At 41.4% G+C, this 22,251-nt stretch overlaps 1 protein-coding gene across 1 annotated transcript in view; it reads left to right on the top strand.

Annotated features, from left to right (window-relative positions):
• The window catches only part of crtc3 (CREB regulated transcription coactivator 3), a 45,180-nt gene that overhangs the window by 6,874 nt on the left and 16,055 nt on the right, over window positions 1-22,251 (top strand). The window contains exons 3-6 of the mRNA XM_039795005.1: window positions 1,519-1,641; window positions 8,294-8,355; window positions 14,251-14,313; window positions 18,593-18,696. Coding sequence (XP_039650939.1) covers window positions 1,519-1,641; window positions 8,294-8,355; window positions 14,251-14,313; window positions 18,593-18,696 — 352 coding nt within the window. The remainder of the gene's footprint in view (window positions 1-1,518; window positions 1,642-8,293; window positions 8,356-14,250; window positions 14,314-18,592; window positions 18,697-22,251) is intronic.

Below are 22,251 nucleotides of genomic sequence, written 5' to 3'. Positions count from 1 at the left end.
AACATTTATTTCTACTTCCCATATTTTCTGATTATAAAAAAATGGGTCAAAGTGACCCGAAGTCAACACAAGGGTTAAATGAACGCAGAGTGCTTAATGTAGCCGGCGCTGAGCCTACTAAAACTCACAGACACAATTTTACTTGAAATCCCAGTCTGCAATTGGTGTGCAAGGGTGCACATGATCAGCTATCAAAAGTGGATCATATAGTCAAATTTGTGTGGTCTCTGAAAGTTGGTGCATACAGGGCAATAAAGGATTGGGGCTTTAAACTTGCAAAAAAAAAAAAAAAGGTTTTTCCATTTCAGTTATTTTACAATAAAAGGGACTAAAAAAAGTCGGATCGGTACATCCCTAGCTATGATGCACCAATGTGGTATTCAGTGCTGGCATTTTTTGAAGAAAGTATTGTTCAAGGAAACATCTTTATGTGATCATGACTCATGTACTATAGTTTGTCATTTCAAAACACAATAGACAGCACCTTTGTTCAGTCCTTTTGTGTTTGAAGAGCCAGCATGACCAATAACATTTTTCATTACATGACCAATATAATAGTCGGTGATTGTTTCAATATGATGTTGTAAAACGGTTTATAAAACACCGAGGGCCAGATGTACTAACGCTTTTTGTTTGTTTCGCTACGTGCGCGTAAAAGCGTGTCATGCATATGCATTCACGGGAGGGTCGAGGGGAAAGTGGGAGTTTCCCATAACGAGATGGGAGGGGAAGCGTAAAGTGCGCCTAATTATGTATTCCGCGGTATGTACAAAAACCGCCCGTGAAAGCGCGCCTCTTATTTTGCGGTGAAAATTCTCCGCCTCTTAAAAGCAGGTGTAAACCTGGAAGCGGGTTTCCTGGCATACGCCTCCTGGTGAAATAGCAGCAGTAATCCGAGCAAGACGAAGACATAGGCCGAGGAGACGAGCTGAAAGGATTTTTGCCTCAAGGATCACACTTTTTCAGTTGAGTGAACACAAAATCATTAAGCGTTACAGATTAAGCAGCCGTGCAATATTACACTTACTGGAAGAAATCAAAGATGACATCAAATCTCCGACTCAGCGTTCACATTCCGTTCCAGCAGTTGTTAAACTCCTCGCTACGTTACAAATATTGGCATCAGGATTATTTCAAACATCAGCAGTGGGAATATCGCAGTCTGCACTCAGCCGTATCATAGCACCAGTACTTAACGCTTTGCTACAGCGCAATTTGCGGTATAGTGGGCGGAGAAAGGCGCTGATTACCCGATGATAAATACGACGTAACCTAAAGTATCCCAGCGTGTGCTTTCTGCAGGTTGGCCATGGCGCTGATAACGCTACATTCGCAAATGTACGTACATCTGGCCTTGAGGCTGTACACTTTAGTTGAGGCAAGAATACAAATGAAATATTGGTTTTGGCTAAATGAATGAAATTGGAGCACAGTACTAAATTCAGATACAACTGAAATGCAACTAAAATTACATTTTGACAAAGTGTGTGAAACTGCAGTGTCTGTGTCTCTTTTCAGGGCGGCTTACCATCCGGATTGGACTCGGTGAGAGGGACCCGCCACCACGGGCTGGTGGAGAGGGTCCACCGCAACCGCATCAATTCCCCCCATCGACGGCCCATCGACAAGCACGGACGGCAGATATCCTTCCAAGCCTAAATCATTGACCGTGGGAGATCTCAAAGGGTGATCAGCGGTGTGGCAGTGGGTGTTGTGGCTTCCAGGTTGTTAGTCTTTATTGTTTTTTTCTTTTTAAATTTGGTTGGTGTTTGTGTGTGTGTGTGTGTCTGCGTGTGTGGTTTCAAGCGCGACCACACTTACTGGTGTAGGCAGCTGTTTTGCAGCCTCAGGAACAGAATTAGTCATTATGCTAATTTGGAATGTGACGCAGAGAGAGTGCGTTTTTCCTTGTGCGTTATGGACATCGACAGTAGGGGATTGTCAGCATACTCCGGTTGTGTATGCATGTGTGTATTTTAGCGGCAGATGTGATTTTTATGAGGTTGCAGAAGGGTCTAATTGTAACGGTGATAAAACACAGAGTGAGGAACATAAGGGTTAGTGTTTGCACATAAGCTCTCAGCTACACCCTTTATTATTATTTCCCCAGAGTCTCCTCCAAGTTGGAGTGAGTATGAGCAAAGAAATCTTTTTCTGGCGCTGTGTGTGTGTGTCAAAATTCATCACAGCTGCGTAGGTATCTCATGTAGCACAAAATAGAGACATGTTAATCAGTGGTTGAATTTATACGCAGAGTGATTAGCAGCCATTTTAAGTTATAAAATAATGGATTTTTTAAATGGGTTGCGGCTTGGAAATACGGTCTTGAAAAATAACAATCAAAGCACTACTTTCATATTGGTCGTGTAGTTTGAGCTGCACTTAGGAAGTTGATTTATTAAGCAGGAATCATTACGGATTTGATTTGTAGGGCTGGAAGACAAGGTCCCGGACGTCTTCCCACAACTCAAGTGCCTGGAATTGTTCTGGCCTTGGCTTTAAAAAAAAAAACTCCTGCACTAGTGGTCCAAGGAGCGGCTGTAAATAAACACCTTTCATTTTCTATAAATTCTTTTTATTTTAAAAGCTTTTATTATGAAGCCGCAAAATCAGGAAATGTTGGGTTTTTGTCAGTAGTAACTGAACAGCTGAAAGCGATCGTGAGACAGTAAGATAAAGTAGACATCTGGAAGTAACAAACGGGGACGCAGGAGAGAAACTAAACTTCAAACCACAGAGATTCAGTAAGAAGCTACAAAAGTACTGAGAGCTGAACACCGAGACTTTAAAAAAAGGATTTCTCTCTGGTCTTCTGCACAGTCAGGAGTCGAGTCTCCCAACACATGCTTGTCTGAGGGGGAGAAGGGGGATATATATATTATTACTTAGTCATTTTATTCTGTAAAACATTTTGTAAATATTGTATAGAAACAGTTCTTTATGAATTGCATGTAGTTTTTTTTTTAAGATACAGGACATGAACGCAAGGCATTTAGCATTTCCAGTCTGCTTGCAGTAAAGGATGAGTCTGTGTTACCTTATCAGACAGAAATCTATGCATTTACTGTACCGGTTATGTCTGACAATTTGATAAACACAAATGTATATTATGCTTGAGTAAGTTAAACCCCAGTTAACAAAAAAAAAGGATTCTAAATTTTTTTTAAATAACCGGGAGAGTCCGGTACAGCCTGACTCTCATATTCAAGTTTACTGTATGTTCTGCTTGTTCAACGGTTGTTTGGTAAATTACTCTTAAACACGTTTGGAGAGGATTTGAATTGCTATTTTTACTCTCGTTAACATTTTGGTGCTGGGGGGGGCAAAAACATCTCTATGCAGGAAAACCCCCTGTTCTACAGTTTGTATAGAGTCATGCGTGTTTGTCATGTGTGGGCAGGGTTGATGTGTAATATAGATATTTGGGTAACCTACATTGAGGAGGATGTTTTGACTGTTTACATTAACAAAGTTCAACCTGTATAGCCTAGCTCTAAACATACTTGACTGTTTCAATGGGTTCCTGATTGATTAACAGTGTAATTTAAACTAATTTAGTCAATATAAGCAAGCTCTGTGGTTTGTCTTACCTTTTCCTGTTTATTGTGAATAGTAGTTGTAATGTAGAACACACTGTAATGTACACAGCATGGGTGGAGGCACTTGTATAAAAGTCTGCTCTTGTTAGTATCAAAAAAAGAAGCAGTTGGCCCATTTGTATTTGGTGGGCGGGTGGTGCGCAACACCTATATCGATATAATAACGATATTGATATAATGATATATTGCCCAGCCCTAATGAGCACTTAATTGTACGTGTTTGTATCCTTTGAGAAAAAGTGCATTTGCTAGAGCAGGCATGGTAGTAGAGTAGCCAGTGTCAAATTTACACAGAAAAACCAGGCCCACACAAGACCCAAAGAGGTCTAAGGTGGTTACTTAGTTACCTTTTCTGTTCCAGAAAAGAAAAAAAACCTCATGAAAGTTTTTGCTGTATAGACTATGTATTTGCCTACAGTATATTTAGCAACTTTGAGATACTTTGTAAATTGGTCAAAATAAATCTAAAGTTCTTGGATGAGCTCAGCTCTGTACATCAGCTGTTCTGTATTATAGTGTTCACCTTGGAATAGGTGAAAGAGCAGCTTCACAGTTCTTAAAGTCTTTCTTGACATTATCTATACTCTAAGTATGAAAGAGGATTTAAAAACCCATTCCAAACTATAAATACTTACTTCAAGGCTGCCCAGTTAAAACAATGTGATACTGTATGTATTTAATGATGCCTGTAGGGAAATGATTGCAGAAGCCAGTATACTTCAATGCTAGTGATCTCTGTTTTTGCTGTTCTCAGAAACAGGACAAATTGTGCGAGGACAACATTCACTGAGGGCCAGTCTCAGCTTTAGGCAGGGCTCCTGCATATGCAAAAAAAATTTGTGAGCGTGCGAGTTAAAATTTCACGTGGTGGTATTCATGCGACTGCTTGATGATCATTATCATCGATGTCCCCGTCGGCACTTGGTGCCCTACACACAGCGCGTGATGTGCGTGTAAGTAGCGGCGTAGTACTTAATGAAACAATCCATTTATGAAGCGACCTATAGCTGATTATTTAAAAAAAAAAAAAAAAAAAGAGATGAGGAGGCTGGTGGGGAGGGAGGGACCGACTGAGCCGGTGAAGAAGAAAAAAGTACCATTTTCAACCATGGTGGCTAACGCAATACTGTGTGTGTGGGTGTGGGTGTGTGTGTGTGTGTGTGTGTGTGTGTGTGTGTGTGTGTGTGTGTGTGTGTGTGTGTGTGTGTGTGTGTGTGTGTGTGTGTGTGTGTGTTTTTGTGTGTGTGTGGGTGTGTGTGTGTGTGTGTGTGTGTCTCAATGTGGCTATCTATTGCAGCCCACTCTAAACTTGTTACCGGGTCAACGCAGTTTAAAGCTTTGAATTTGCACAACAACCGTAAGAAACACAAAACCTGCAGATACTGACACATGACCTGAAACACTGAGCCCCTCCCGACTTCTTTTTAGTGGTTGGATGAGATAAACCCCCCCACCCCCCTTTTTTTTCCCCCGTCATTGCTCATCTTTTCGACAATCAAACCCACTCATAAGGCTGTGTCTTTCGCCAAAATAATGCTATTAAGTAAGGCTGGGTATTAGAGCTTAGATCAGACCCAAAAAATCAAGCCCGACCCCGTGCACGTTGTGTCCGAGCCCGGCCCGACGCTTTAACTGTAATTATGAGCTCCCGAGCCCGATTTAAACCTGAAAATTTTTTGCCACGTGGGTCATTATAACTGACGTTCTCAACTACAATTCCGAGTTGTTTGAACTACAGAAATCTGTTTAGAATTTTACATGCTTCGTCCTTGTTGCATTATTCATTATGATAATTCTAAACAGATTTCTGTAGAATGGAATGGATCGCAAATGGATCCGAAGAAACGTAAAAAAAAATTCGCTCCCTCAGCCGAATAGTGTGGGTAACGGATCAAGGCAGCAACATAATCAAAGCCCTGGAACCATATAGGAGACTTTCTCGTCTCGATCACCTAATTAATACTGGCCTTCGCCACGGCCTGCATGCCGGCACACTGGCTGATAGGGTTGGCCATCGAGAACCGATTCCTACTCGGAATCGTTTCAAAAATTACGATTCCTTCGGAATCGTTTCTTTTTTGGAATCGTTTGGTTTCCGTAGCGGCCAGGCACTTGTTGTGTTGCAGCCATGGAGCACAGTAAGTGGCGCTCTAGTCTGGCTTTGTTTTACATTGAAAAAGCCCCGTCAAACTGCAACCCACATTTTGAATCAAAATAAAACTTTTCTCTTATTTGTGAAATAAGCATGTGACCCGTTTCAACTCCACCCCTCAAAGAATCGGAATCGAGAATCGATAAGAACTGGAATCTAAAGCAAGGATCGGAATTGGTATCAGAATCGTTAAAATCCAAACGATGCCCAACCCTACTGGCTGACAACTGCAGAGGGGGGAGACACGATGTAGCACAGTTTACCTCACACTCAAGTCAGTGCAGACATGTAGCTTACCCAGAGCTACTGGAGAAGCTGGAGAGGTATAGCTTTCTCCCCACCCAATTAGGCTAATAAAGTAATGATTAAAAAAACACAAATGCTTGATTTAAGGGCCAGGCCTGAGGATAGCGGTGGAAAATATCAGCAAGTTCGGGCTCGGTCAGAGAATCTAAACTCTACTGGGTATCGATCAAACCTCAATATGTTTTTTTTTGTACCAACCGAAATGTATCCCTAGCACAGTTTATTGTAATGTGCTACTGAATACCTTGTCAGATTCATAGTCTTGTTTATTCTTTAATGAGATATTTACTGATTGAATCATAGCTTTACTGCTTTGTGTAGGCAAAATCCTTGAACGGCTGCTTGTGTTTAGATAACATTTGAAAAGTTTGACTTCTTATATTAAATGGTAAAAAGGAAAAGAAGAGACATTTGCCAATGGGAGGGGGGGAGGGGGGGAGGGGGGGGAAAGGCAGAGTTCTTGGCAGGTATGTACTGTAGTTCACTTCATCCACTGAGAATTAATTTAGTCTGGCAGCTGCAAACTAGACCATTATCTGCAGTTTAAATTATGATAACAGGAAGCAGCGCAGTGTCTTGAAAATGAATATGTGTAGGTATGTGGCTCTGGCTTATCCAATCATGATGCCATATTTTGAAAGTGGAGAAGTGGTTTGTGCCTGTGATTGGTTAAAGAAATCGAGAGTGATTTTTGGATTAAGTCCCAATTTTACAATCCATGCTTGTGTAGTAATGTGTAGTTTCTTCATACTGGACACACAACTTAAGTTTGCCATCTACAGTTTAGTTTACTATTATAGTTGATGAATGGTGTGAGGTAAGAGCAAATGAAGCTGTCAAATAACCAGTTTGACAGGATTGTTCCTCCTCTGCATCTGGAGAAACCATAATATTCTCCTTTTCATTTAGTTGAATTTGTGTATATTTGAAAAGGGGCTTATCCTGTGTTTTGTGTGTGGGGTCATAGCAGGGCTCTAGTCTCTGTAAATCTGTCCCCACACTGATAATTATTTGTTCTAAATAGATGCTGTATAGAACAGTGATTGACCCACTCTCTGCTTTAATTTATTTTGGTGATCGGTCAACATTTTCAACACCCCTCCCTACCTAAACAACTACCCAGAGAGGAGTCTGTTTCCATAGCAGAGGAGCTGCACTTGCAAAGACTGAAGTAGTGACTCTCGGCAAGACGAAACGCCTCCCTTCTGAAGTCCTGCCCTTCCACAGACAATGCCAGGAACTTTGCCTCTGCATTCAGTAGTAAATCAAATAATGCTGTCATTGTTTCATTAAGTATTTGAAAAAGGCAGCTTCATTGTTCACACTTGTCTTTCACCGCTATAGGGCTTTATTCTTAAGATTGAATGTCAGGCATTTAGAGCTATAGTTAGTCATGGTCATGATGAAGTAGAGACCATGGACACTTTATACTTCAGCCCTTTTCACACATGCACTGCAAACCTGAAATTACCCGACATTACACCGGCGGAGCTGTACGCGAGAACGCAAATGTCTGAATTAGTTAGTTCGGACATCAAACAGAGTTGACCCTGCCAGCTCTCTCGTACAAAGACTGTGTAATCTCCGATTGAGCCTTTGTGTGAACAGAGCCCGATAAGTGTTTGTGCAGAGTATTCACGGCAAGTGAGTGGTCGTGTTTATGACGTTTCTATTTTGCGCTTGCGAAACCGGAAGAAAACAAAAATCAGAGGGTGAAGAAGAAGGGTGATTTAAACAAAGATGCCAACGAAGGAAGAAAAAAAACAAGGTTCGGGAACTTCTGTCTGTAAGGGCCGACGCTGAAATCATCAGACTGATTCAAGGAACGGCAAGAGACTGTTGTTTATGACCAGGTTACAAACTAGCTATGACGCGGTGTAAACAGCGTCATGTCCTGCCTCGTGCACGCTCCACCCAGGCGCTACCTCTCGTCTAAACCAAACAAAGTATTTCCAGTAAGTGAGAACTGGTCTGATACAATCTCCTGTTGTGAGCTACTTGTGTGAAAGAGAAACTCGGGAAAATGTTGGGATCTGATTCTCCTGGCATTGCCCGGAGTTCATATGAGAAAACCGCTTTAAGATTGTGACTGTGTTGTATTCTACTTACATTTCTTTCTGTGTGGGAAATCGAATAACAATGAAATGCATGCATGCAATCTTTATAAAAAAAATGAACTTAATATCCCAGTGATGTTTCTGTGTTTGTGCCAATAATTCCCTTGACTAAAACCTACATAGAGAGCTCTCCATATGGAGCCGTGTACCTGTCCCCACCTCTGGACAACAACTGGAGAAGGTGAGTAGCACATCTGTTGAGCTGCTGACAAAATGGTTGTCTTCTTCTTCTGTTACCAGTGTTTCCTGTGTCAACCCTCTCCGCGCCTACTAGTCCTACTATAGTCTTTAGTCTTTCTATATCTAGGCACCAGCCATCTCGATCAAACACAAATCAGAAATGTATACAACAGTAAGTGGGTGTCCAGGGCAGAACCGAGGCAGGGTGACGGGTGGAGTTGTTGACCTTCATTGTTTGTGCACAAATGTTTCAAGTGCTGTGTTAGCCCTGGGAAGGCTGTGTCTACCTAAAGGTGTTTGACAGATAGCCTTTTCCTTTTTAAAGGTCATGCCCAACAGCAGTTGTCCTACTGTTTAGGGATTTTATGTTGTTAGGGCACCACTGCCCCGTGGTAAAGAATCTCCAGCTTAGCAGGAATTCAATAGCCGTACCTGCAGGAAAACAATGGTACGCTCGCTGGCCTTGATTTTCCAAGCTCTGGTTGTGCCTTCGTAAAGCAGTCAGTGTATCGGTAGATGGCTTTTCCTTCAGTGTTTACGAGCGAGTGAATTATGGCCCTGTGATTAAAAAGCTCAGCCAAGCTCCTCCCCCACTCGCTCTCTTTCACTCTTGCTCCGTCTCCACACTCGTGTTTTGTATGCTGGCTTGGGCCGGCTGCCAATCACCCTGCCTCGTCTTCTTCCACAGCGCAGACACAGACGTTTGCCAGGCTCTGTGTGGAGCGTACTGTAACAGCTTGTACTGTAGAAGTGAATAAAGCCCACACCCTCTCATCATTGTGGACGGCACAAAACAGGTTGGCTGACAAACGTCCTCACGGAGCAACCAGACGTCAGTGTTCTCAAAACGTGTGTGTGTTTCTGGGAAAGCCATGTGGCACAAAGCAACGAATGCGGACTTTCATCTTTAATTCTGCTTTGTCGCACACTGCATGTTCTTTCAATAATTACATGTTCTGTCATGACTGTACATGCAGGCTTGGCTAGTAGACTTATCATTCATACTCTACATAAAGGGAACCTCTGTATTGATGAAACTAATCTGTCTGTAGCGTAAACCTATTTGTTAAATGCTGTAAAGTGATGGACAACAGCTTGTTTTCCATTGATTGCCACACATGGTCTCTGTAGACAGCCCTCCCGTTTGTGATTTAACAGCTACAATCAAAATCTCCCTGCTTTTCATAGAATTGTGAAAAGAATATGTCCAAGTAACCTTGTGAAATGGCACACAGCATTTATCTCTACTCTATTCTACTCATCTGTCCCCTTTGATTGTTTCTTGTCTTTTAACCATTCCACACTGTATATGTGATTGGCATCAGCTCTGTCAAGTCTCTGCAGGCCAAGCCTAGCCTCCTGCTTCAACCTGCAGCAGATTGTTGTCACAGGGTGAAACAGGGATATCAGCAGGATTTTGGCCCACTTCACTGTCACAGGCAGAGATATACAACATTAAGCTGGCTGTGTCCAAACTGACAAGAGTCTGAATGCTTGGAGAGCCGCTGAATGTCCACCAATCTTACCATAAGAGAATTATACACAAGCTTTAGTTTTTATTGTCTTTTCCATTGCTTCGGAGTGTTGAATATGTATTGATCCTACTTTAGGGGTGTGACCAGCTCACTTTTAAAACAATGTTTTGATTTGATCTAGATCTTTTTTTGCTTGCATCTTTTTCCTGAAGGTTTAGCCAAGACAAACATGGGTGCTCTTTGCTACTCGTTTCTAGTAGCTCAATGTTATCCTGCTATGTAAAAGTAAAAAAAAAAAAGCTGGCCATTAAACCCTCCTGAAATTTAGGGATCTGGAAGAATGTCATGAGTGAATTACACTTTTATGATTTATGGTTGATTTACAGACTCTTGAGTTTCACAGAGCATGTGAAAGAGTAGAATGGATAAAGAAGGTGGAGATTAATGTTGCACAGAAGTAGTAGGATACAGCTTTTCTTTATTTCACACAATTTTATCATGATTCATGTCATTTCAACACAACTATTTTGCAAGAGTTTCCTTGTTCATGTGAGCTGTATACGTGGGCAAAATTAATGAACAGTACATAAGCTTGCTTTTGCACAAGCAGTGTTTTTACTCTTAGACTACTGACAGAACTAAGAAAGCTTTTTAAATGAAGATGTAAAGCACTGTCGGAGGGGAAATGGTATATCAGACTGTAGACGGATGTCTAGGGAGGCTCTACTTCCAGTAGCCTGCTGGGAAATCCCATTGAAGACATTTTTTTCTTTTTTCCCTGTTGTCCAAAGCACAGATCAGTGCTTCAGCTTAATATCCATCCATGGATGGTCTGTAGGCTCTTGTGTTGTTCCTCCTGCTTGTACGTCTCAGGGGAGAGTGGGGCGGTTAGTGTTAACAATGCCAACCACATCTGCTTTACATTACAGGCAGTCAGCTCTGGAGAAAAGCCACAGAGCTCTTTTACTGTTACAGTCCTTTAATTACCACAACAGTGATCAGCGATCTGCTGTCCAACCAGCAACCACCTTAGAGCAAACATCTGAGAACACGGGGACAGAGAGGGATTTTTTTGAAAAGCACCAACTACAATTACATTATATTTTTACTTTACGGCTGCATGTTTGTATTAAGATGACTTGTGCCAAGCTTCCCAGCCTCTGATAGATCACAACTTGGAGGCAGTAAGCCAGTGCTCAGGGATCGTAGGCACGACAGAAATGCAGGGGAACAGAGCTGTTCACATAGCCTTTAACCGCTCCATGACCAGAAGTCTTGGCCAACAGATTTTATCATCACTCTGGATTTTGTGAAGTCTTTTATTTTTTTTCTTTCTACGGGAAAAGAAGTGGTGATTTCCCAACTTTGTCCATCTGCAGTGTGTCAAACCATGATTTTTATTTTTTTTATATTCAACATCTGTCCTCTAGAGTTTACTCAAAGTATAGTGCTTGTGTGGAAATGTGGCGCGTCAAAGAATATGACGCTGGGAAGAGAAGGGGATTGGTTCCTGGAGTCCTCAGGCATCAGACCTGAGGACAGCCCCGTATGTGTCCCTTCGGAGACCATCTGTTTCAGGGTCAGAGCCTCGATCCAGTCCCACGCCCTCCTCCTCTTCCATTCACCCATCTTTGGCTTGCTATTCCTGCACCAGCCTCTCTCGGGATGAAATCTCAGACCGAGCTCCCTGGAGATTGCTCTGTAGAAAGGCCCTCCAGAGGAGAGATCTTAAAAAGGCCGTTTTTAGAAGATGTGGTGCGATGATTCGCCGAGGGCTTCTAACCTCCATCTAGGTGGTCTGATCGCTGCCCAAGTTACTGCTCATCAAGACCATCTTTTTTTCTCACTCTAAAATCACATCACAAATTTGGTCCATTCTTTCATAATGTTAGGCTGGTTTACCTCAGTAGACCGTTGCTCTGTCTGTTTGTTTCATCTTTAACGCTTCACTATTTTGCCTGGTTAAATTAGCCGAGCCTTGTTTCTAGATGTATACTATGTGCTTGGTAGCCAATATCCTAAGTTAATTTATTGTGGTTATTTCAACATAATTACACTTTTCTCAACATGAGAGACTCCTGCAGGAAAACATGTACAGTAACAGCAACAAAATCAACATGTCATTGTGTCAGAGGGTTGTTTGATGGGAGGAGTGCCACAGCTCATCTGCATTCCATATCTCTAAATATAAATATGGGCTATCACACCCAACAGTGACAAGCTTAGAGGCTACACCAGGTGATGTGACACATGTGGAGGTAGTATAGTTAGTCTACTGCTCGTGAAATGTCCAAGTGCATGAAAGGACACTGACATGCCCGTGATGGGTCCCTGTAGTATGACTGGAGACCTACAGGCTTTGATGTTACATCAAGTTGAACTTTTAAGGCCTTAATAATAGCCTTTATTTTTTTTCTTTTTTTTTTTAGAATGACCATCCAGCATGTCTCAGTTTACAAAAGTGTTTCAAAGGTTTATGAAAAGCAAAACTGTTTAGCTTTTACTGATAAACAGCAACTGTGGCCACAAGTGACAATAATGGAATAATGGTAAATTGTAAAATGTAGTGTATGCAGGTATGTTCACACCAAACGCGAAGTGAATTTCGGGAGGCGCAATTACGTACAAAGTCAATGCAAAGACGCAAATTGGCACCGGCTGAACCTCGCTTACAGATGCTACCTGGAGGTTGTTTGAGCACACAACTCCTGCGTGTTAGAAATAAAATGCAAATTAAATAAGGTTGCCCCCCGCTGGTTCCGCGGTGCTGGTGCCGTGTGTGTGTGTGTGTGTGTGTGTGTGTGTGTGTGTGTGTGTGTGTGTGTGTGTGTGTGTGTGTGTGTGTGTGTGTGTGTGTGTGTGTGTGTGTGTGTGTGTGTGTGTGTGTGTGTGTGTGTGTGTGTGTGTGTGTGTGTGTGTGTGTGTGTGTGTGTGTGTAAATATATATACCTGATGGGTAATTAAAGGCAACAGGATACATACTTAAATGCACAGAGATTTTTGAATCAGGGCCCCCAGCTTGTTGTCCTACATTCCTATCAGTAATAATAGCATTGTACTCACCAAGTGAATTGCTGAAATCTGGTAATGTGGGAAAATCACAAAAGAATTTGTCAAGACTAGAAGAACTTGCACGCATTTTAAGTTTACCCTCCACATCTATGAAGGTAAATATGGTGCAAAATGTGAGAGCTTGTCGGATACGATGTGAGAACTTACAGAACATAAATCTGAACTTGTATGTTAAAATTTGCACTAGTAAAAAAATATCGGAGGCACGCAGATTCGCCACTTTGTGATACGAGAAAGCGCATATGTGAAGTTGCAGTGATGGATTCGAGAGGTCATAATCATGGAGTTGTGATGGAAAGTGGACCTGAGCAACAGAAAAACTAATATGAGTAAGTGTTGCATTACAAGTTTGCAGCGGTCATTGTGTTCATGTAAATATCAATCTACACATTTGTCAATATTTTTTCTGTGACTTCACATTCAGAATGCGGGTGCGTGAACATTTTTAACAAGTGCAAATTTTAACCTACAAGTTCAGATTTTTTTGTTCTGCAAGTTCTCACATCTTGTTCTACAAGCTCTCACATTTTTGCACCATATTTACCTTCATACACATCAAGTGTTTTAGATAATCTGGACGGTTGGCTTTTCAACAAGCTCTCCTCTACATCTGACCTCTTGTGTTTCTTCCCCCGTCTGACTTCATTCTAGAAATGTCATTGTGTTCCCAAATCTCTGCAATTGTTTTGAGTACAGTGTTATCATAACCAAAAGAAATGATGACCCAAACTATGACATAAGAACCCAAGTTGTAATAAACTGAAATTATACTTTAAGCCTAAATGCCATAGAACCTTTTAGACGAAGAAACCAGCATGTACTTCTTAAATTAAAGCTGAAAAACAAGACAATTAACACAAGTCTGTTGATAGATTCTGGTATGCGGGCAGTGGTTGCTTCTGCGTCCTTTCAGCCTAAGGAAGAGTCAAGACCCCTTTTTGCTGAATGCTTCAGAAAAATCCACTTAGTCACTGTTCCCACTCCATCGTTTATCAGGCTTTGACAATGACCCTTCACTTCAAGTGTTTTATGTTGTTTCTTTCTTTGGGCAGCCATTTCCCAGAGAGCTTGTTTTCTCTCCCCATTAGATCCCAGCTGCAGGTTTATTAAACCTTGGAGTTTTCACTTTGCTTTTAAGTTATTTTTTCTTTCCATTTTCCTCACATGTAGGGTGGATTCCACTGTATTTTCCAGGATCTTTCTTCCTTCCTTACATGTGCCTGCACAGGCTGATCATACTTTTTACCAATATATTTCCTCTTCTTCACAAACCTTAAGGCAGGAGCCTGGGGTCTCTACTTTCATCCAGTAAATTTCTTTCATCTTTTTCCTCTGTCTCTCTTTTGAAGGGAACAGCAGCCATGGACTGAGGAAAAACGGCCTGGGTTTAGATTAATATCACAACTCAACAGGTGACCCTTGACCCCTCTCTCTTTATCTTTCTCTCTCTCTCTCATTCCCTCAGTCTGTCTTTATCCCTTGCTCACACAGACCAACAATTCTGTTCTTTGTCTTTTTGCAATCTCTCTTGGCTACATTGCGTCCTGGTTTCAATCCTTTGTAAATCTCCACCTGATTTGTAACATCTGAATAATCCACTCCTTTCTTCCTTTGAAGCACTGAAATAGAAGGCCACAAATCTCCACTAAAGACTTATGGTTGATTTATTATTATTTATTTTTCTCCTTGTAGTTCTCCACTCATTTTTCCAGTTTGGTATTTCTGAAACATTAATCAATAATTCTTCTCTTACTAACCCAGCTTTAGGTCTCGTGGCTCCTAACATCAAGGCTTCTTATTCACATTTTCTAACTTTCAGCCTTTTTACATCCTTATTTCAGTACTGTTTTTGAAACTGATTGAGTTACTGTTTTCTGGATTCAATGCAAATCCAGTTTGTGTTGACCACTGAGAAGGCATGGGCAGTGCTATGGGACCAACACAGAGAGGAGTTCAGAGTACATCCCCAAACTTAATTGTTCAAAATTGTATTTATTTTATTTTGTTTTGAAATATTTGAAATAGCAACAGTGCTTATTGAACTAGTTTCACTGTGGGTTATTGGAGAAATTTATTTGTAAGCGTGTACTTTAACATTTTGGAGAATGTGCTTATTTTCTGTCTCACCAAGAGTTAAATGAGAAAATTATCAAAGTGTGTGTGTGTGTGTGTGTGTGTGTGTGTGTGTGTGTGTGTGTGTGTGTGTGTGTGTGTGTGTGTGTGTGTGTGTGTGTGTGTGTGTGTGTGTGTGTGTGTGTGTGTGTGTGTGTGTGTGTGTGTGTGTGTGTGTGTGTGTGTGTGTGTGTGTGTGTTCAATAGAGAGTTAGCCCTAGAACATGTTTGTCCTAGCTTTGCATTAAACTGTCTGCTGGCAGCAGTGCTGTAGTCAAGACCCACTTAAAGGACAATTCCGGCGCAAAATGAACCTAGGGGTTAATAACAGATGTGTACCCACTCGATCATTCTCTGGGACATGTTTTCATGCTAATCGAATGTGTTTGTAGCTTGAAAGAAGCTAGCACGGACCGCTGATTAGCTTACAACGCTGGTATTCGGGGCACGGGGAAAGTAAAAACGGATCGCTGTTTTGTATCTCTAAAAAGGCTAAAAAATATCACCAAACTTCAACGGTAGCATAATGAGGGTCCCTAAATGTTAACCGAAGCATTGAGAGCTTTGTAAGTGTACAGACAGTTTATTGAAAAGATAGATTATAAAGACACTCGCTTTCATGTTTACATGCGGCCGCCGTCTTGAAAACCAGTCATGACTTACAGCTGGCGATGCAAACTCAAATCAAAAGCAATTTGCTCAATATATCTGAAATAATCGCACCGATGTAAAACATAACTTGTCTAGTGTAGCTACTTGCTCAGTGGATAACTGTCCATCTGGTCCCTCCGGTCTGGGTCGCTGTCTCCAATAAATTTTCGGGACATGGAAAAAAGTTTCCCTGTTTATCAGAGAGGGGAAATCTTCAGACAGTACAAAACACAGCATCTCTTGGGTGTCGCGACGCAACAGGTCCCACTCCATGCAACACAGACACTCCTGTTCGGCGGCCATACCTTCACAATGTCCGCAGGTACACCACCAGTTTCCCGAAATATGAGGCTGTGTTGCGGCATTGACTACCGGTAGCTCTCTCTTTCGTATCCTTTTCACCTGCCCCCACTGCTAAAAAAAAATCCTAAAGGAAACACTGGATGCTGTGTGCAGTCACTGTGCCCAGCTGTAAAGAAATGGTATCTCCATAAGAGTGGAGGGTTCATGAACCCTAACCCTAACTTGTCATGACCAAAACTGAATGACACTTACTTAGAGAAGCGTTATGTCATAAACGTTTATGACTTGTTTATAATGTTTATGACACGTTCATGACAGTGTCATGTCACTCTTATGTAGATACCTTCAAGTAAAGTGTAACCGAAATGGCTTTGATGCTTAAGCTTACTGCTCGTTAAACCAATATATTTTAGTGTCATTTAAAGTAATTAAACTATAAAAAAGCCAATCTTTTCAAATGTTAAATACTGTCCACCTCTGCACAATGAAGCACAAACATCCAAGTGAAGTAACCAGTAGGCGATTTGAGGAGGGATGCTATCCTGCTTGACAGTGTTCAATCAATCAAAAAAACAAAAAGCTAATTATATGACCGTATAGCGTAGATCCTGGCAGTATGCGCCTTGTGTCAGACGTGGCTGGCGTAGTGAGAAAGTGTTTCTTAGGGAGACGCGGGGAGGTGTGCCCCATATGTGAGATACCGAACGAATACTTGAAAGAGAACTCTCAATGTTATAAATGTGTACATAGTGCATACGATTTTAAAAAGAAATGCTAATACTCGTATGAATTGCCTCTGCGTATTGAAATGGTGACCTTGTTTGGAATTTTTTATGTAAAACATGGCAAATTTATTCCGTTACACACAATGAGTTTTCCATTGTAATATTGCATTTTCCTTAATTGCTGTGTTGCTCGCCATGTTTTGAATTTGAAATACAACTTCAAAAAGACACGTAAGCTGATTAGATAGTCTGGCTGGTGAGTGATCACTCTGATAATCTTTATGTATGTTTATTTTCACATTTTCAATTTATGTGGCATGATTACATTAGTTACCTTTACATCTGCCCAACAACCAAACAATTTGCAAAGAATTTTGCATGTAAAACAATCTAAACTCTTTAAAGGTCCCATGGCATGAAAATTTCACTTTATGAGTTTTTTTAACGTTAATATGCGCTCCCCCAGCCTGCCTATGGTCCCCCAGTGGCTAGAAATGGTGATAGGTGTAAACCGAGCCCTGGGTATCCTGCTCTGCCTTTGAGAAAATGAAAGCTCAGATGGGCCGATGTGGAATCTTCCACTTATGACGTCATAAGGGGAAAGGTTACCTCCCCTTTCTCTGCTTTGCCCACCCAGAGAATTTGGCCCACCCATGAGAGAGAGACATCATGGCTTTCAAATGAGCGAAGCATGGCAGTTGGTCAAGGCCATACTCCCACCCTCCACCTTGCCCCCCCCTCTCTTCTCCTCAGTAGAATTTAAAGCTACAGACACAGAAATGGCACATCCTAAGGAAAGCTCATTGTGGGACTTGCTCTAGTGGCTGTAATTCTGCACCAAGGCTGAATTTCGGGAAAGACTTCAGATACAGTATTAGGGGACCACTATGGCCTATATAAAAGAGACTTCAGATACAGTATTAGGGGACCACTATGGCCTATATAAAAGAGACTTCAGATACAGTATTAGGGGACCACTATGGCCTATATAAAAGCATCCAAAAAGCAGCATGTCATAGGACCTTTAAAGTCACAATCTCGAAGATCTCCGTTTCATTGTCTTTGGGGGGGGCTATAAACTGAAGGTAACTTCCCAGAGATCCAAACAGTGCAGCTCTCTACACACCGGTGAGTCAAAGAGGGAGTTTGTTGCGTTAGCTCAGCCTACACTCTCTGGTGGACCAACCACTGCTGGCTGATTGGTATACCATTAACTGTGTGCCGCTTGGGATTTTCTCCCAGGAATGTCGCCAAAAACACCCAGTTCGTAATCAGCGTGCCATAGGCTCAATCACCATTGTGTTCCCACATGCGGCGATAGATAGTGACTCAACAGACATTTATTTAAATGAAAATCTTCGAGATTATTACTTAAACTATGACCTGGAGACCCTATTCTATGCTTCTAACTTGAGTGTGATTGCTACAAAGTACTAGAAGAAGATTAGGAATGACTCATGAAAGAAGCCATTGAGGCTTAATGGATAGCACTAGAGAAGGCTCGCAGCTGGAGTGGTGTGTGTGTGTGTGTGTGTGTGTGTGTGTGTGTGTGTGTGTGTGTGTGTGTGTGTGTGTGTGTGTGTGTGTGTGTGAGATATACTTGATCTTCATTTCATTTTGAGAAGTTTTACAAATATTGCCGAGTTGTCAGTTCCCTCTATTTCATGTATCAATATAATTAGGGAAAAACACACGTATTTCATCTCTGAGCCAAAATGTGTTTTCCTCTCCGACTGATAAACATTTAGTCCAGAGCCTGCTAATGAATGCAGCTTGTGTGGAGGCAGAGCAGGAAGCAGAATGACTCACGGGCGTTACGGCCCTGAGAATTCTTCTGCCAAGGTGCTGGAACATTATGCATAATTTTCATCTTCTTCCTCCTCCTCTTCGTCCTTCACAGAACCAACTCGGACTCTGCTCTCCATACAAGCGCTATGAACCCAAACCCTCAGGACCCCTTTGGCATGAACCAGCAGATGGGTCGAGGTGCCCTCCAGCGCAATGGTGAGAGTAACACACACACACAACCAGAACACAAGATCCGCTCCTTCAAAGGGAGTCGTTTCTTTATTTGTGTCTGCTTGACTGTGTTTTGTAATCTATGTCCTGCAAGAGATGTTCTTGTTTTAATGTGCCCTTAACTGTGTGACAGCTAATGGAGGCTTGTACCTCAGCTCCATCATTTGTATCCATCTCTGTTTAGTTAAATTTTTTTCGCAACTCCAACTGCACAATTTAAAACCTCTTGTGTCGAGCTTTAAACCAATTACATACCTGATATATATTCAATCTGTACTGATCTCACTTCCTCAATCACTGTTATTGGCCATCCACCCGTCTTCCATCATCAGACCTCCATCTCAACTAGGCATGGGCCGGTATACGATTCTGATTCTGACGGTATGATAACCTTATCACAGTGTCACAGTATTGCAATTACAGCTTTAGAATGTATTTTTCATTTAAAAAAATCTGCGCACTGGCAGGGAGAAGGATAACTAAACAGCAGTTTCTCTCCTTGACCACTCATAAAAAAAAAACAGCTGATACCTTAGGTAGGACAGAAAATGTTAGTGGTTTTGAAACCTTGACTTTTTCAAACCGCGGTATACCTTGAAAACGGTAACCGGCCCATGCCTAATCTCAACAAGCTAACGGAAGCCTTCTAGCTATATAGTTTAGAGAATATTATAGATCCAAGATGAAACTGATAGAAGGGCGGGGCTCGGAGAAAGAGTCGCAATTACAAAGCTATCTGCTACTTTAGCACCACGGACAGCGCCATGGATTTAACAATAGACAGTTGAGCACGATTTATGGTCCTGCAGAGGCTCCACGCAGAGCTCAAAGTTTATACTTGTGCGTTGGTGTGTGCGTTGATCTAATAGCATGGCCGGCGCGTGTGGAGCGAGTGAGAGTGATGCGATTTAGCTTGAGAGCGAGTAGCGACTCTAGAGGCATAGTGAAAGAAACAAAGTGTCTCCCCTGTGCTTTCTGACCACAGTGAGAAATCTGTAGCAGGAAAAGTTATCCCTCTCCTTAATTTCATGTTGTTTATGGAGAAGGAGAACCAGGAAATGAGTCGGGGGGGGGTGGGGGAGAATGCAATGCTACCAAGCCACGGCCGAGCGATGTGTAGTTATATGTTTCGAGAGGTGCACGTCAGGCTATGGCATAGGGTCTGGCGTAGGCATAGGTTCATTGTGCAGAGCTGGACACTAGAAAACTTCAAGACAGGCACGTACGAGCATGATTTGGGACTACACAACAAGTGTGTAAGCCAATCTTGGTCCAATATGCAACTTACTCAAGTGTGATGTGGAAATCTCTAGTGCACATAGAGAGTATGAACATTTTAGTAAAGTAGGACGCATCTATTATTATACAAAGTAGGATATTTTTTTATATCTTAAAAGATTGGATCTTCACGTGTGTTCTAAACCCTGTACTCTCCTACTAGCAGCAACTTGTCTGTTTATGAGCAAAACCTTTGACTCGACATAATAATAACTCTGCATTAGATGTTAGAAATCCCAAATTAAACAGTCTCAAGTCATTCGTTATTATCATTGCCTGCCTCTTAACTCTTTACTCTCCTCACTATCGTTATGGGAAAAGATCTCGTTATACAGATTTTTGGTTTGGCTGCATTGGATTAATCATGCACTTGGGGAACTGACATTCTTATAAAATATGAAATGCCTTTTTAATTATTACATGCCTTTGCGGTCTCCTTTTAAAAAAAATAAATAAATAAATAAATTTAAAAGAATTAAAAAAAGTACTTCCCTACATTTAATAGGGCTGCACAATATATCATTTTTTTTAATCGCCATTGCAATATAAACTTGCACAATAAGCACATTGCGAAAAACTGCACTTTAAATGCAACAGTCATTCTTTTTTTTTTTTTTTTTGCCTTTTATGTTCAATTCAATGTTCAATTTGTTCAACAAAAGAATGTTAGAAATGATTTCCTTTCATTTGTTTTAAATTCAACAAGCAATTTGTTGTATTTTAGCAGAATACCGAAAGCAGCAGAAATGCAGAACACTTTAATATCTGTTTACATATCACAAGTAATATCGTTATCGCAATATTCAACAATGCAATCGCATATTATTCTCATATCGTGCAGCCCTAACATATAATATATTTGAATTTGTGCTTGGGCCTTGATTTGTGTGAAGTGCTGCATGTGTTGCTGACCCGATGTGACACAAACCTGTTGTTTCACGGAGTGAGTGTAGAGGATCATGTGGAGCCGAGCTGACAGGATCTATTAACAAACGAAAGGCAGGTGGGATATTCACAGTATGACATGCGCGACACCCTCCAAGGGTAGGAAACAGCCGAGAGAGTCTAATTAAGAACCACTTGTGTATTGCGACATCACCCAAAGCACTCATCCAGTGCATTGTACTTTGTCGAAGACGCGCAGCCTTGTGAAAGCAGAGCTCGACTGTATGTCACTGCAGCACAGAGTCAACATGTTTTCAACTCCGTCACATGCACTATGCAGGCTGCTCCTGTACCGGGCCCATGTCGTAGTAATCATGCTAGTTTATGGTGTTTGTGTTGCTTCTCTGCTGGTCATTTATTAACAGAGAACACAGTCCATCCAGCCAGCTGCTTTTCAGTCTCATACACTATACACAAATCACCGTCAGGCCTTTTTGTTGGTTCAACATGTTGTGTTTATTCTTTTTGTAGTTGAATTGGAATTGGTCCAAAGAGAAAAGGATCCAACTTTAAGTCCTAGAACGAATCCTCATCCCTCTCTCTGCCTCTCTCCTGAGCTGTTTCCGTCTGAGCATCCAGTGTGTTTCTGACAGTGTTTGTCACATTTGTCTGATCTCCAGAGCTGATGAAGTGTGTGGATGAGAGAAGTGGAGTACTTTTCACTGTGTTTAGCCAACATGTTTAAACAGGATATTGCCTTAAGATCTGGGCCAAGTATGAGTTTCACATACTAACAGATTCAACCCAGTGTATATAAATACATTGTCTGTTGTGCTTTAAGTTGCTCACCTTAGACCCAGTTGGAAATGTTGGCCTGCGTGTATTGTTTACAAAAATAGTTGATATTAGGTAGGCTATTTCATGTTCATGATTGCTTCATGTTTGTTATACCCATGTCCCGTGAAGCTCTTGTTAATGGCTGCAACTAACAATTATTTTAATTTCACACTGATCTACAGATTATTTTCTAGATTAATCATTTGGTTCCAAAAATGACAAGTTCCCAAAGTCAATGATGACATTTTAAAATGTCATATTTTTGTCCAAAACCCAAAGATATTCAGTTTACCATCACAGAAGACCAAGAGAATATTTCAATTTTTAAGAAGCTGAAACCAGTGAATGAAAACCCGTGCCTGAGAAATTAATTGAACAATTATCAAAATTCTTTCTGATTCATTTTCTGTGGATTGACTAATTTCAATCACATATTTGTGCAGAGCCTCCTTCAGTTCAGAGCTGCCAGAACACCTGGAATCAAGCCATTCTAGTTAAACTGTATATGTGGGGAGATGATTACATTTCCTCAGAGGTGAA

This window comes from Perca fluviatilis, chromosome 3 (assembly GCF_010015445.1).
Source record: "Perca fluviatilis chromosome 3, GENO_Pfluv_1.0, whole genome shotgun sequence".
In the NCBI taxonomy this organism is placed as follows: domain Eukaryota; kingdom Metazoa; phylum Chordata; class Actinopteri; order Perciformes; family Percidae; genus Perca; species Perca fluviatilis.
This window is presented reverse-complemented; position numbering and strand designations above follow the sequence as displayed.